General features: G+C 38.5%; 2 protein-coding genes across 2 annotated transcripts in view; both read left to right on the forward strand.

Moving 5' to 3' along the window:
• LOC311604363 (solute carrier family 7 member 13-like) overlaps positions 1 to 12,414 on the forward strand; it is a 136,184-nt gene extending 123,770 nt beyond the window's left edge. The window contains exon 5 of the transcript XR_014781462.1: positions 12,379 to 12,414. The gene's annotated coding sequence lies outside the window, so the exon portion shown is untranslated. The remainder of the gene's footprint in view (positions 1 to 12,378) is intronic.
• Positions 905 to 12,419, forward strand: LOC311604358 (solute carrier family 7 member 13-like). Its single transcript, XM_084794146.1, has 4 exons — positions 905 to 1,669; positions 5,252 to 5,383; positions 8,863 to 9,224; positions 11,703 to 12,419. Exons 1-4 carry the CDS (start codon positions 979 to 981, stop codon positions 11,955 to 11,957), a joined length of 1,440 nt encoding a protein of 479 aa, XP_084650272.1. The 5' UTR covers positions 905 to 978; the 3' UTR covers positions 11,958 to 12,419.
• The last annotated feature ends 2,694 nt before the right edge of the window (positions 12,420 to 15,113 follow it).

Raw genomic sequence — 15,113 nt, forward strand, 5'->3', positions numbered from 1 at the left:
AGGCACTCTCATTCATAGCATGGGAAGAAAGATGAAGAAATCATCCTGAGTGTCTCTTTCTCTTCTTATGAAGCGACTATTGTCATGAGACTCTACCTTCACGATCTCACCTAACTCGAATTCCAAAGGTTCTCCCCAATACCACTTACCTATAACTTTGCGAATTCATTTTCCAGTACATGAACACTTGTACCTTTCTGAGCACCTGGTGGTGCCACATTGCACTCATGAGCTCTTGATCTATACTTGAGTCACACTTGAGGAAGCGTATCTTGTGCATCAGCCTCCTAACTGGCTGATATTATAGGCACTTTACATCTTGACTCAATGACACTACTCTGTATTTTCCAATGTACTTTCATTATGTTTCTTTCCTAATCTTTTCCCTTATTTTAAAATAGCCATTCAGTCTGGGTATGGTATGCATGCTGATAACTCTAGCTATGTGGAGGCAGAAGCAAGAGGAATGGTATAAGGGTAGCCTTGCCTTGTATATATAGCAAGACCCAGTGCAACTGGAGGTATATAGCAAGACCCAGTTCACAAACAGACAGACAGACAATACCCACAGAAAAACCTAGTGGTTCTAGGCTTGGAAATTTCTTCTGCCTCATGTCTTTCCCTGTGGTTTTTAAGTTACCCACTTAATCTTGCCAGTTTAGCTTATCCTTGAATGTAGTGAAGACAATATAGACAAGTTCTTTGCAGCTTCAACAAGAAAGGTCTTTATTCCCATTTCCAAAACCTTGGTTTTTTTAAAAATTCCCTTTCAATTGAATGCCCTATTTTGATAATTATTAAAAGAAGAGTCAAACTAAGCCTTTACAGGTAATCTATTTTAAATGTGTCACACACACTTTGTTAATTATTGAAAATAGACCATATTTAATAGGCAGAACAAAAAGGGCGTCACAATTATATTTCAGAGCATCCATAATCCTGTAGGCAGAAACGTTGACAAACTGTTGAGTTTTCTCAATGGCAATGGATACAGAGAAGAAAATACGGCTTAAGAGAGAACTTGGATATTTCTGGGGAACAAATTTTTTAATTATTAATATAATTGGGGCAGGAATTTTTGTGTCCCCCAAAGGAGTACTGCAGTACTCTTGCATGAATGTGGGAATCTCCTTGTGTATTTGGGCTGCCTGTGCGGTGCTCTCCTTGATCACTGCTCTCTGCTTCGCAGAGGTCGGGATAACTTTCCCCTACACAGCGGCTCACTATTATTTTCTCAGAAGATGCTTTGGCCCCATGATGGCATTCCTAAGACTTTGGACTGCCTTTTTTCTGGGCCCAGGAGTAATTGCTAGCCAAGCTCTGCTACTTGCAGAGTACGGCATTCAGCCTTTCTATCCCAGTTGCTCTGCCCCGAATCTACCCAAAAAATGTCTGGCCTTGGCGGTGCTGTGGATTGTGGGGATTTTGAATTCTCGTGGTGTGAAGGAGCTGTCATGGCTTCAGACAGTGAGCACAGTGCTGAAGCTAGGCATACTCGGCTTCATTTCCTTTAGCGGGGTGTTCATACTGGTGAGAGGGAAGAAGGAGAATATGCGAAGACTTCAGAATGCTTTTGACCACGAGGTTCCAGATGTCTCTCAGCTCATAGAAGCTATCTTCCAAGGATACTTTGCATTTTCTGGTGGGGCATGCTTTATGTATGTAGCAGGTAATGATCAATCTCGGGGAGAAAATGAAGCCATGGCTGATACATTGCATGTATGAAGTGAGCATATTTCATTGTTTATTGACTATCATCTTATAAAAGAGAATTTAATGATCTTCTATTTTTACTTCCTAAATCACCAGCTCTTAATTCTTTTTCATACTTAATCCATTTCAAACCTCTATGAAAACAATCAAGGAAAAAAAATCTTCTCCTTTTCATATTATTTTCCTGGTGCCAGGAATATGAGGCCACTGATTAATGTAGTTTTCTTTCTGTTACTGTGTGGATGCTCAGATTTCCCTCCTGTGAAACTGTGGATCCTTGAAAAATATAAAACCAGACTATACTGCTGTGGTAAATGGCTGTGATACATGAGGGTGTGACTCACTCTTTTTATTCAATTGTTTTTAGAATCACATTTTTTTTATTCTGAAAATTTCTTTCATGGATGAATGTGTGACTAGAGGCTCATATAATAATATAATTGGGAGATGGGGTAGGGGCGTAGCTCAGTAGTAGTAGAGCAGTTACGGACTATGCCTAGCACAAGCCCCTCCCTAAAGATTTTTATTATTATAAGTACCAATGCTCTTCAGAGCCTAGCAGAGGCTCCCATTTCCTCACCCCTCAGCCTGGCCCTCTGGACACATGAAGTGAAATTTCTCCTGTAGCTTCATGACCTTTTGTTTACCATGGGAGTGCAGGGCTGCCAGTGTCTTGTGGGGCACTGCTTCCTTGCTCACTCTGAGAAGAGCACCATGCACTAGACTTTGCTTTGCACTTGCACCAGGCACTTTAGGGTTTTTGAACACAAGAGAATCATAATTGTCTTGATGGCTCTTGTGCACAATGTAATACTTTTCCCTTTAGAAACTTGTTCCTCCTCTTTTTGATTTCATGGTTGACCTCTATCTCTGAACTCTGCCTTCTTACCACCAGAGTCTCTTCTCTTTAATTATGTTACTCCCCCATCAACCTAAAAGTTACTTTGACAGCTTTCATTTTTCATGTTAAATATGAATGGGCTTGCCTCTTGAATAAACCTCCCATTAATTTCATGGATTCTTTCCCTGCTTCCTAACCATAGCAGCTATTTTCTCCTCCCCACACTTTCTCTTTAAATCTCTAAAATTGTTATTATGACTTAAGATTGGTATAGTTATTTATCTTAAAAACAAATAATTGTATAGGAATTTAATACTAGCCATAAAGAAATGATGTGGTAAAAGCAAGTTCAGTAGAAAAGACGTCAATTTAATTGTTACTATCTGCAAAGAACTAGCAATTTGAATAGAATAAAACCTTCCCAGCCTTAAAGAGTAAGAATGAAAACCAGAAACAGAGAGAGCACATGTAAGGCATGGCAGGAAATGACGAGAGACCATACAACTGCTTTCATTTGATGCCTTATGGCCTTGATAATGGGTAAGAATGTTCAAGCAAGTATAATGAGGAAAAGCATAGAATTGGGAATGGATGACTGGAGAATGTCAACTCTTCTGCAGTAGGTAGAAAAAATAAAACCAGTAAGAAAGCACAGAAGGCTTAAAGAATCATAAAGAATAAGCCCTCATATGTTCCCAAAAGAGGGGGCTTTCCACAAGCCTAAATGTTCCAGAAGTTGAGGAATCTGCAAAGAGATCAGAATGTTCTTCTTTGGTTAAGTGTGATATTAATGATGAGCTTTGTGGTTAAAAGTTAGTTTACATTGGGATAAAAAAATGAGTAAGAAAAGAAGGCTGGGTTAGTTTGCCTGAAGTTTGTGACTTAAACTGAGTGTGTGTATGTGTGTGTGTGTGTGTGTGTGTGTGTGTAAATAACTGAACGTGTGTGTGAGTGTGCACATGTGTGTATGTGTGCACATGTGTTTGTGTATCATTGTGTGCATGCTCATGTGTGCGCACACTCCTCAGAAAAGATATACTTTGAGGTAATTTTATCTTGTTTTGATGCTGGAGATGTTTTATCGTTATGTAATTAGATAAATTAGATAAAGAAAGGTCTACAACACTTAATAATTTGTAAACTAATGTAGAACTCCTTCCAAACAGCTGAAGGTAAATAAAAGTCTGTGGGAATTTCAGTGCATTCTGTCCCTGCACTCCATAAACCTATGTGTGGTGTATTACGCCTATAATATGATCCCTTGAGAGGTGCAAGAGGATGATCAGTAATTCAAGGCCAGTTTGGCCTCATGATGGGTTCAGGACACTGTTTCAAAAGAAAAACCAAACCAAAAACCATTTACTTCTTCCCTGTCAAGTTAGTAGTTAGGATTTGGCAGTCTCTCAATGTGTATGGCAGAAGTTAATTTACTAAATAAGTTTTAAGATTTCTATGTAGCACTTCTATTTATGAAATATGATTTATCAGTATCTGATAAATAGTGTCAGAACAACTTGTCTTTCAAGATCAAAGCCCAAGGATATTTGCTGCCTGTTTGGCTGTTATTATAAAGTGTCACAATAATGACCTCTTATTATATAAGCCTCTTATAAATTAAATTATGATCTCTGTCATCTTTCTACAAACAAACTTTATAGTGAGAATAACTAAAAGGCCCAGAAGAAAATATAGTTAATTTTAAAAGTTGCTCTTTTGCTTGTTCCAAGCTTTAACTAATACCATAGCTATTAAAATAGCCTCTGTTGGGGGAGGCACAGGTGTGTGCTGGGGGTCAAATTTTGTCCTTCACATGTTAGGCAAGTGTTCTACTGCTGAGATATAATCCAGCCCAACAATAACCATTTTTAAAAGGTACTATGATTGGAATTTTGTTGCACCACAATTTCTTCCTTCGGTGATTTGAATAAAGTGTAGGCTCATATATTTGAATGCTCAGTCACCAGGGAATGAAACTGTTTGAAAGGATTAGAAGGATTGGGGGCTATGGCCTTGTTGGAGGAAGTGTGTTACTAGGTGGGCTTTGAGGTTTAGACCATGCCTGGCCTACTTCTCTCCCACTCCCTCTCTCTGCTTGTGGATCAAGACATAAAGACCTCAGCTACTGTTCCTGCACCATGCCTACTGATATGCTGCCATGTTGCCATGTTCTCTGCCTTGATAGCAATGGACAAACTGTCTGAAAATGTAAGCAAGCACCCAGGCAAATGCTTTCTTTTATAAGATTTGCCATGGTCATGATAATGGAACAGTGACTAAGCCCCTTCTAACAAAAGGCTAAACAATAAGAGGCCCACAAGCAGTAAGTAGCAAGCCGAATTCAAATTAGATCTGTATTCACTCCTTACTCTTTCTATAGCAGCTAGCTCCATGCTGGAAAAGAACTTCATTAGTGAGCTACATCTCCAAACTTGTTTTCTGTTTTGTTTTACAAAAGGATGGTTTATAAGGCTCCTTGATCCTTGACCAATGTTTGGTTGTGCATCTCAGCATCTGTTTTGGTCCACTGCTGTGTGGAGCCTCTCAGAGGACAGCTATGCTAGGCTCCTGATCATGAGCGTAGCAGATATCATTAATAGATAAATGGAAATGATGCAGTCCCATTTTTGAAACACGTAAAACTTTTATATAAGTTTAAGAAGTAATTTTTCCCAAGTCTAATTTTTTTATGTATTATAGGGGAGATGAAGAAACCCAGCAAAACAATTCCTAGAGCCATATTTACAGCGATGCCTCTGGTAACCATGGTGTATTTACTGGCTAATATTTCCTACCTGACAATTCTGTCACCCAGGGAAATTCTTTCTTCAGGTTTGTATACACAAATAGCAAAGACAGTTAATAAAATGCAGTTCTTTATGCACAATTAGGACAGTTTGCCAGTTGGGATGGCTGCACAGTCTTCATTATTCTATATAGAGACCCATTTATGATGTTGTAAAAACAGGATGGAGAAAGTATGGTTTGGTTTAAAAGGGAGATTCATTTTAACCATAATTATACATTTTCTGATAACGTGAAAAAGGTATGTATAATGCAGATGGATGACACAGATTCAAAACTGTTTGCATGACCTCAGGTGTAGTGATACTGCATAATCAGTAATTATGTTTATTAATACTTACACATGCTTGATTTTCAGTAATTCATGTGACAAATTTGAGATGAGGGATATTAACATCTGAATAAGTAAACACTAATAGTTAGTTGATGACTATAATCAATATTATTAATATTTAAATAGATATTTATCTCAAATTACTCCAAATTTTATGCTGACCAATGACCCTAAACATATTGAAACTTTGATTAAAGCCAAAGTTGAAGAATAAAGAACTAAAGAATATCCAAGGTGTGACACTACATGCCTGTGATCTAGAGCCTGCTAGAGTCCTTGAGAAGCTGAGGTTGGAGGATCTTTAGTTTAGAAAGACCTTTTTTGAAAAAGAAGTAAACAAGAAACTCTTAAAGAGAGATGCATAGCAGATTCAAGGGATAAAAAAAAATTTAAATGAAAAGCAGAGAAAATTGAAGACTAGCTGTTTTCTCATGCCAACATCACATTTCAAGTCATCACCTTCTGAGATAGATGTGTCGTATAGTAACATTGGACTAAGCAATATTGAGCAATTTCTTCTTGCTTTGATGACTATTTGATGGAGGTAAGTCTCCTTACTGACCTAGAACCACATGTTTATAAGGTATCATATGGTAATCTATTACACTGTATATTTTTCAAATGGTAAAATCAGGATCTTTAGGATTCCTAACTCCTCAAACATGATCATTTGTTTACTTAGGGAGACTTCAAAGCTCAGAGTAGGTTTAATATAAAAATTCCAGTGACTTGACTCAATTGCAATGTGACTACACCATAGAATGCTGCAAGGTAGCATCCCACACCAGATTTAATTCATCAAGGGTCTAGGTATCTTTGGCATGAGAGGTGAGATAGGACCAGGCTTCTGTGGGAACAAACCAAGTTCAACCCTGGACAAACGCACTGATTCACGAGCTACTTCAGAGCTGTCAGGGTTCATTTATAACAGTGCTTCTTAACCTCCCTATTGCTGAGACCAGTTAATCCAGTTCCTTATGTGTGGTACCCTCCAATCATAAAATTATTTTCATTCCTACTTCATACTGTAATGTTGCTACTGTTATGAATTGTAATGTAAATGTGTGATGTGCAGGATATCTGATATATGATGCCTGTGAAAGAGTCATTCAATTCCAAAGGGGTTGAAACCCACAGATTGCAAACCACTGGTTTATAATGGCAGCTATGATTGTGGTCAGGGCCACTTGCCAGTGACACTGAGGCTGTAGTTCAGGAATTCTGGCATTCTTTATGACTATATGACTATAGCTGGTGCTCTGGATATATTGATTATTAAAGAACTGTAAAATCTCTGGAATATCATATCAATTGCAACAATTTTGTAGCTATCACAATAGTTTTAAAGCTTGTATGGGAAACTCGGGAAGCTTCTACTGTTGTTTGTAATTTTGTTTTAATCACTGCCTTTTTCAGGCTTATAATCCTCAGACATGATCTAAAATCTGAATTATTTCTTTAAAGCTTTAATACATGTACTTAGACTGCTTTAGAAATTCAAGTTGAGAAAATAATCAGAACTATATATAAAAGTGTAACTTTAGGGAAGGCCATCTTATTATCAGTATTAAAAGCCATCAACATATCCAATAAGTTTGCATTATTCAGCTAAGTTCTATGTAATAGACCATCCTGGGTTTTTGCTTAAAAATTTAAATTGCATGTTATTTACTTATTTTGTGTGCATATGCATGTGCATCGTGTTGCACACGTGGAGGTTAAAGAACAACTTCCAAAAGTTGACTCTCTCTTTCTGCCATGTGAGTTGCAGGGTTGGAAGTCAGGTCTTCAGATGTGGCAGCACAACAAGCACTTTACCTATGTTGTCCCCTCCCTGATGCAACTCTGAGGTTTTTTTTTAAAAAGAAGGTCATATTGTCCATTAAGTGATGGACACTGAAAGGGACAATGTTTATGATGGTTTAGTGATGGAAAAAGCTCTATGCTTTCACGCAGAACAGAAAGGCACCAGTGAAAAATGGTACTCAGCTGGGATGAGCCTGTGAGTGACTTTTTTTTCTTTATGGGGTGCATGATTTATATAACTGCAGAGATGGTTACAAACCAATGAGGTAAGCTCCAGAGAGTTAGTAATTTGAATGGTTGGAGGCATGCTTTCAATCAATGACATAGAGATATTCCAAGAGAATATGGGATTTTTATAATATAGTGTGAATTGGTGCAACATTTTATTTGAGGCACTTTGCAATCTGTGATAATAGAAGTTTCTGAGGCTTATATAGAAAAGAAAGCAGGCAGTCACATGTAAGGTATTTAATTTGTAGATGTCCAATCTCTGAAATGAAGTTCTTTTTTTAAAACCCCTCTTTTAAATTAAAAAAACTCTTATTTATTTTTATTTCATGTGCATTGTTGTTTTGCGTGTATGTGTGTTGGTGTGAGGCTGTTGGAGTCTCTGGAATTGGAGTTACAGATGGTTGTGGGTGCTGAGACCTGAGCCCGGGTCCTCTGGAAGAGCAACCAGTGCTCTTAACCATTGAACTCTCTCCAGCTCAAAAAAAAAAAAAAGTTCATAATCTGTGGTTGGAGGTGCATGCTTTTAATTTTATCCCTTTTGAGGTGGAGGCAGGTGGATCTCTATGAGTTGGAATTAAATAATGATGTTATAGAAAATGCATGTGGGTTATTTGCCTTCAAAAAGTTCCTGGTCCTTTGGGAAAGACATAAAATCAACCATTCCTCCTCCTCCTCCTCCTCCTCCTCCTCCTCCTCCTCCTCCTCCTCCTCCTCCTCCTCCTCCTCTTCTTCTTCTTCTTCTTCTTCTTCTTCTTCTTCTTCTTCTTCTTATTTTGTTTGTTTTTTGAGACAGGGTTTCTCTGTGTAGCCTTGGCTGTCCTGGACTCACATTGTAGAGCAAGCTGGCCTTGAACTCACAGCGATCCACCTGCCTCTGCCTCATGAGTGCTGGGATTAAAGGTGTGTGCTACCACGCCTGGCTAAAACCAACCTTTCATGCAGTATGGTGAGCTGAAATAGGTACAAGCCCAAATAATATTTAAATGTGAAAAAGGAAATAACAAAGTTCCCTTCATATATATATATGTTTATATTTAAGAGTTTATGTTATGTCTTTGAAATCTTATTGTATAAAGATTTATCATCAGATTCTCTTTCTTAATACATCTCTTTTTGTGTGCTTTTTCCTCTGTAGATGCTGTGGCTCTTACCTGGACTGACAGGGTCATCCCCCAGTTCACATGGACTGTTCCTTTTGCTATCTCTGCTTCGTTGTTTAGCAACCTTGTGATTAATGTATTGGAGACAGCAAGAATAACATATATTGCAAGCCACCAAGGCCAGCTGCCACTGGTGCTTGGTACCCTGAATGTTCACTCCTCTCCCTTTCTAGCTGTGCTTCTAGATGTCTGTGTGGGATCCGTTGCAATTATCTTAACAAATCTACTTGACCTGATAAACTATCTCTATTATGTTGGTTCTCTTTGGACTTTCTTAACTATTTTAGGAATCTTGAAACTAAGGTACCAGGACCCTAATCTACACAGACCATATAAGGTAAAGATAAATACATTTGTTCCATTTGAAATAAGACAAATGACTGTGTATTTGAAGAGTATGTTCAGAAAATCCAAATGCAGATGTGTTACTCGGGAAACTGAGAAGCAAATATAGAGACTGGACTTCATTTTCATGGTGAATAGGTTTTACTTACTATGAAATCTCAAAGGTTCAATGTAAGGATTTGTTAGTGAGAAAGGCAGGTGTATTGGGGTGGTGGAACAGACCATTGGAGGTCATTTGACCTGAGGTTGCCTAGCTGACTAATATAGCTATTACACACACTGTGTCTTTTACAGTAAAGGCCGATATAGCAAATGATAGACAGGAGACAGAAAGTCAAGTCATAGATGATATTTACTGTCCTGAAATATTAGCTTATTTACTTAGATCATAAACCGATTCCTTTTCAACTTTTTGCTTATAAACTTGAGGGGAGAAAATATGGCATGGAAAAGGAGAGCATTCTTTCATAACAGGATATTATTGGGGGGCAGAGCCTTTGTACATACTGGAATTGTCTTGATTGGCTGGCAGCATGTGTACAGCTTTGCTGTAGAATCTCCTGTCCTAGAAAAGTTAGATACCACTTCCTGTTTATATCCATACTAGAGAAGAGGAAATGGGTTTATAGAAGGTATGCCACTTGTCAAAGCTCATATAGCACAAAATAAAGCCAATATCCAAATATCAGCAGTCTCTTTAGGGAGGTTGACTCTCGCTAAGTATAAAATATAAGAACCTAGAGTGAAAGGAAGTGATGTCATCATTACCAACTTTGTTGATTTACCACTATCTTTTCTTTTCAGTCTTCCCTTCTGTTTCGTTCATTCAGCCATCACAAAGCTCTTGGATATTTGAGGACACATTGAGGCGTGACTTTATTTCAAGTACCTTGTTAGGATCTCTTCTCTGGATACTGAAATAAATTTGACTCGGTCCTCATTCTTAGGCAGGATGTCACCTATTTGAACACTCAGTGGATAGTAACCAATACACTGACAGTGACAACCAGAGGATGATCAGAGAGGGCCCATATGTATCTAGTATAAGGCTAGTATAAGGTGCTCCTTATCTGCTTGGAGTACCTTCCTGGGAGGTCCTGTCCTCTGAATTTCACATCTGTATACTTTTAAAATCCTTTGCTTCTTTGTTGTTTTCTGAGTCAAGCTTATACCGTGGATAGGCACATTGCAGGGAAGTCATGTATTTTGATAGACTTGGAGCACATCAAGAAATACAAGGTAATCATTAAGAGTTGGGGTCATGTCTAGTTCCTCATATCCTTTTCTAAGCTTGCTCTCATTTCACTGCTGACACATCTTTCCTATCTACAATAAACACAGTTAATGTTTGCCTCCTCAGAATCTTGTGTGCATTATATAAGTGAACGTATGCAAGAATCCAGGGCATGACATTAATAGCTATCATTACATTATTATAATTTGAGTTATCTTTGCTTTAAAAGGATGGTAAGGGCAACTTTAAGAAGAAATGGTTAAATATTTCTTATGTGACATTATGAATGCTCATATCTTTCCCTCCAGTATTTGACAAAAATAATGATCTATAAGGTGGTGAGTTATCTTTCTTAACGGCCTTTAAATAATTAAAAGGAAACTGTTACTTAAGACTCAACTGAATAACCCTCTCATTAAAAAGTTTCATAATTTCAACTAGCTATATCATACAATTTGAGATAGATTCATGTCTTCTACATATATCTCAAAATTGATTGCCTAGAGCCAGATGGTATATGTCTATAATTCAAGTTAATTTAGACACTTTTGGGAACCTGAGGCAGGAAAACTATGAGTTCAAGGCCAACCTGAGCTACTTAGTGGGATCCTTGAGGGAAAAAAAATTCAGGGTAATGTTGTAATGTTAGGTGTTGCATGTTTATATTTCTAGCATAATCCAGGTACCAAGGATGAATCTTTAGGATTTGGCTAAAACAAAAATAGGATTATTTCAGACAAAGAATTTGCTCTTCCTTTTGTTCCTTTGTTGGTATGTGAGACCTATGCAATCCTAATATTTAACTGTTGATAATAACTCGGTTAACAGAGGGTAAAAGAAGTTTTTCTCTTAACTTGCTCACCCATTTAAAATAATGTCTACGGCAGATTGCCTGGAGCCCCAGTGGGTAGGTCTAGACGCTCCTTTTGAATACGTTCATACCACCTGTGCCTGCCGGTGACCATACTATTCGGCATCTGCTTCTGACTATCTCCACTCAGGAAGAATCAAAACTAGATTCTGATGAGTCCCCAGCCAGCACCTTCCCTGAGGAATCTCCAGCATTTCCTTTCACTGTGACATTCTGAGTCCTGACAAAATTGACCTAACACAAAGGCTGACTTAGCCCAGTTTCTATCATCAGCTTCACATGATTTTTACTTTTGTGAACATTCAGCCATCACATGTGGATTTTCACATCTAATTACTTTCTTTAATGTTATGTTTCCATTCCAGGTGTTTTTACCGTTAATACTGTTAGCCCTGGCCATCACCCTGTGCTTGGTTTTGATTCCCCTGGTCAAGTCTCCAAAGATGCACTACATCTATGTGTTCCTCTTCCTCCTCAGTGGCCTGCTGTTGTATGTGCCATTTATACACTTTAAAGTGAAGCTGGTTTGGTTTCAAAAGTTGACTTGCTTTCTGCAGCTGCTGTTTAATATTTGCATCCCCGATGCATCTGATGATCCCATATGGGAAGTAGAAAACTGAAAAAGAATAGCCTTTTATAACTGCTGCACGTTCCAGACAAAGGTCAAGTGGAAGCTAGGCCAGTAAAGATGGCAAAGATGGAAACTGAAGTGGTGGATAGAAAAGTACCCAGGGAGTTCCTGGTTTTCAAATGGCAAAGAAAGTGGCTGGAGAGATAGCTCTACTGTTAAGGGCACCAGTTGCTCTTTCAGAGGACTGGAGTTCAATTCCCAGACCACACATAAAAGCTCACAATTATCTGTAACTCTGGTCACAGAGGATCCAGTATTCTCTTCTGGATACTGCAGGCAGTGCACCCATATGATGTACAGCTATACGTGTAGGCAAAACACCCATACACATTTGCAAAAGTAAAATAGGAAAGAAAGTGTTACACACAACCAATCTCTGCTGCAATAAAAAAAATTCCTCCTTTGTGTAGCGTCACATATTAATGACGCCTTTCTCAGTCTGTTTACCTCATCTATTTCCTACTTAATGTGTCCTTATAATAAAGGTTAATGATTGAAAATAAACATTCTCTCATAGTTTTAATTTTTCAGTAGCACAACGAAACAAAACAAAACAACCTTAATAGGTATTTTTGTTGTTGTTTTGTTTATTTTAGAGACAGGAGCTCACTTTAGTGCAAGCTGGCTTGAGGTCACAGCACTCCCCCTGCCTCAGCCTTTCCTAGCTGTAGACTGACAGGGTAAGCCTCTTTTCAGTTCCTGCAGCTCCTCACTGATGGGATGGGATCTGAAAGTTAAGATAAACCCCTTTCTTCTCCAAGTTGGTTTTGGCCAGTGTTTTATCACAGGAATAGAAAAAAAAAACTAGTACAGACTGATATAGACACATTTACCAAGCTTTTCACCTTCAAACTAAAAGTATTTTAACTAGTAAAAGTGGCCAAATATAGTGTTCTTAGGGGCCATGTTAGCTATCTTTCCTGTTATTGTGATAAAATACCCTGGCAAATGTAGTTTCAAAAAGAAAGGGCTTATTTTGGCTGCAGTGCTAGAGGGTTCATTAGTCAGGAAGACAAGGAAAGAGGCAGAATGCATGGTGGCAGGAACAAGATGCTGCCTGTCACAGTCGCTGTCTGGGAAGTAGGTGTGAAGAGAAGCGAGGCCATCCCACAGAGCCTCAAAACTGGTTCCTAGTAACCCATTGCATCTAGCAAGACTCCACCCTATGAAGGTTTCACAAGGTTCCCAAACAGTACTTTGTGGCTAGCGTTACCGTCTCGCCAGCAAGAACGACCCTGCACACACAAACAGGATCCTTCTGCAGTAAAGCTTTAATGCATCTTGAGAGGGAGAGCATAAGCTTACAACGAGTAAAATGGAGACAGAGAGACCAAACAGCAGAAACCCATCCCTTATATAGGAAACTGTCCTCCGCCTAGGATGTGTCAGTCCCTGATTGGCTGTTGCTCATCGGGTGAGATAACGCCACAGGAGAGGCAGAGCACAACAAGTGGAAAATCCCTTCGCACATGCGCAGATTAGTTGTTTGTCAGCATGGGACACAGGATGTCAGCGCCATCTTGTAATGGCGAATGTGAGCGCAGCTTCCCACAGTACTTGGGAACCAAGTGCTCAAACACTTGAGCCTCTGGAGGCATTTCACAGTCAAACACAACAGCATGTAGATTGGCTTTATGCTCCTGAATTTTCTTTCTTTCTTTCTCTTTCTTTCTTTCATTCATTCATTCATTCATTCACTCATTCATTCATTCATTGGATGAGTATCACTGTGTACCCTAGGCTGCCCTCATACTCAGAATACCCCTATCTCAGCTTCCTAAGATCTGAGACTACAGTCATAAGCCTAGCTTTAAATAGACTTTCTTAAAATGAGAATTAAATGAAGTAATAGACTAAACATTAAAAGAGAGTCAGTGATTGGCACATGATAAATATCAAATTTTATGTTAAAAAATAAGCCCCTATATTATTTTATTTATTTATTTTAAATAACCATACTAGTAACACCCATGATTTAGCCCAAGGAGTGTCAAGAGTATGTAGTGACTATTTGTTATTCAAAATTGCTAGAAGCAGAACAGGCATAGTACCCAAATGAATGTTGTGGAAAACTCAACAACTTAAGATAGCAAGGAGAATGCTAGGACATAAACTTTCCAGAAAACACTGCGTTTTGCTGAGAACATGCTCTGTTGTACCATGAGAAGTCCCTGGAGCCCCTTGTAGGAAAACTCTTTGAATTGGATTAAGGTTAGAGCTTGTCTCACCTTGTCTGGAGCTTTATGTAATAATATTGCATACTTATCTAGTATAAAATTTCAATTTATGTAAAACACGTTCAGTACCTTGCCGTAAACAGAACTCATTAAAACAACAAAATGTACTAGGACAAGATGTTCCTCATAAAAACCTGTGATTTCTGTAATTCTCTTCTTTTTCTGAGTCTCAAGGCTCTTACTGAGCACAAGCAGAATTCCACCTAGAATTTCATTGACTGCTAATTCCAATCGTATCACAACAGCTTTGTACTTTTAAAGGAAAAACATATCGCTGAAAGATAATATTTTCTTTTGCTTACAGGAAACATGCACAATGGGTTGTTTTGTTTTTGTTTTTTTGTTTTTGTTTTTGTTTTTACTGGCTTACATACTTTCTGACGTCATACCTGCACTCAAAGCCCATTCTTCTTTTGGAGTTTTTAAAAAGCTGTATGGCAAGTGCAGCAGATGTTGTACTTTATGAAGCACAGCCTTACTCCTGTGAGACTGTCTTCTGGAATGAGCAGGGCAGCCTCACACATGTTAGGCCAACAACATGGCTGCCTAAAAAGATCTGAAGGAGTACAACAACCAACACGCAAACTAACTAGAGGAGGGACATCTCATGGGGTCCAACCCCCTAGATGAAGAACTACACGGGACTGAGAAATGCTGAGAACTTGAGAAATAGCCTTCCCTAGGAAGATTTCCACTAAGCGATGATTGAATACCAAGTAGTCAGCTCTGAAATCATTCATGTACCAGTGACAATAAAGACACAGAATAGGTTGTACTTGTACATTCAGGCACATCTATCTATTATCTATCTATCTATCTATCTATCTATCTATCTATCTATCATCTATCATCAGTTTATTTATTAGCTATCATCGATCTATCCATCCATCTACCTCTCATCTTCTCTC

Source organism: Acomys minous (genome assembly GCF_964271855.1).
Source record: "Acomys minous genome assembly, chromosome: 1".
NCBI lineage: Eukaryota > Metazoa > Chordata > Mammalia > Rodentia > Muridae > Acomys > Acomys minous.

What these genes read in the sequence shown, in the direction of transcription:
- LOC311604358 (XM_084794146.1), top strand. Translation starts at nt 979, where the DNA reads ATGGCAATGGATACAGAGAAGAAAATACGGCTTAAGAGAGAACTTGGA. An exon ending in CAGGGAAATTCTTTCTTCAG is followed by an intron (nt 5,384 to 8,862) that starts GTTTGTATACAC and finishes TTTCCTCTGTAG; the next exon opens with ATGCTGTGGCTCTTACCTGG. An exon ending in ATCTACACAGACCATATAAG is followed by an intron (nt 9,225 to 11,702) that starts GTAAAGATAAAT and finishes TTTCCATTCCAG; the next exon opens with GTGTTTTTACCGTTAATACT.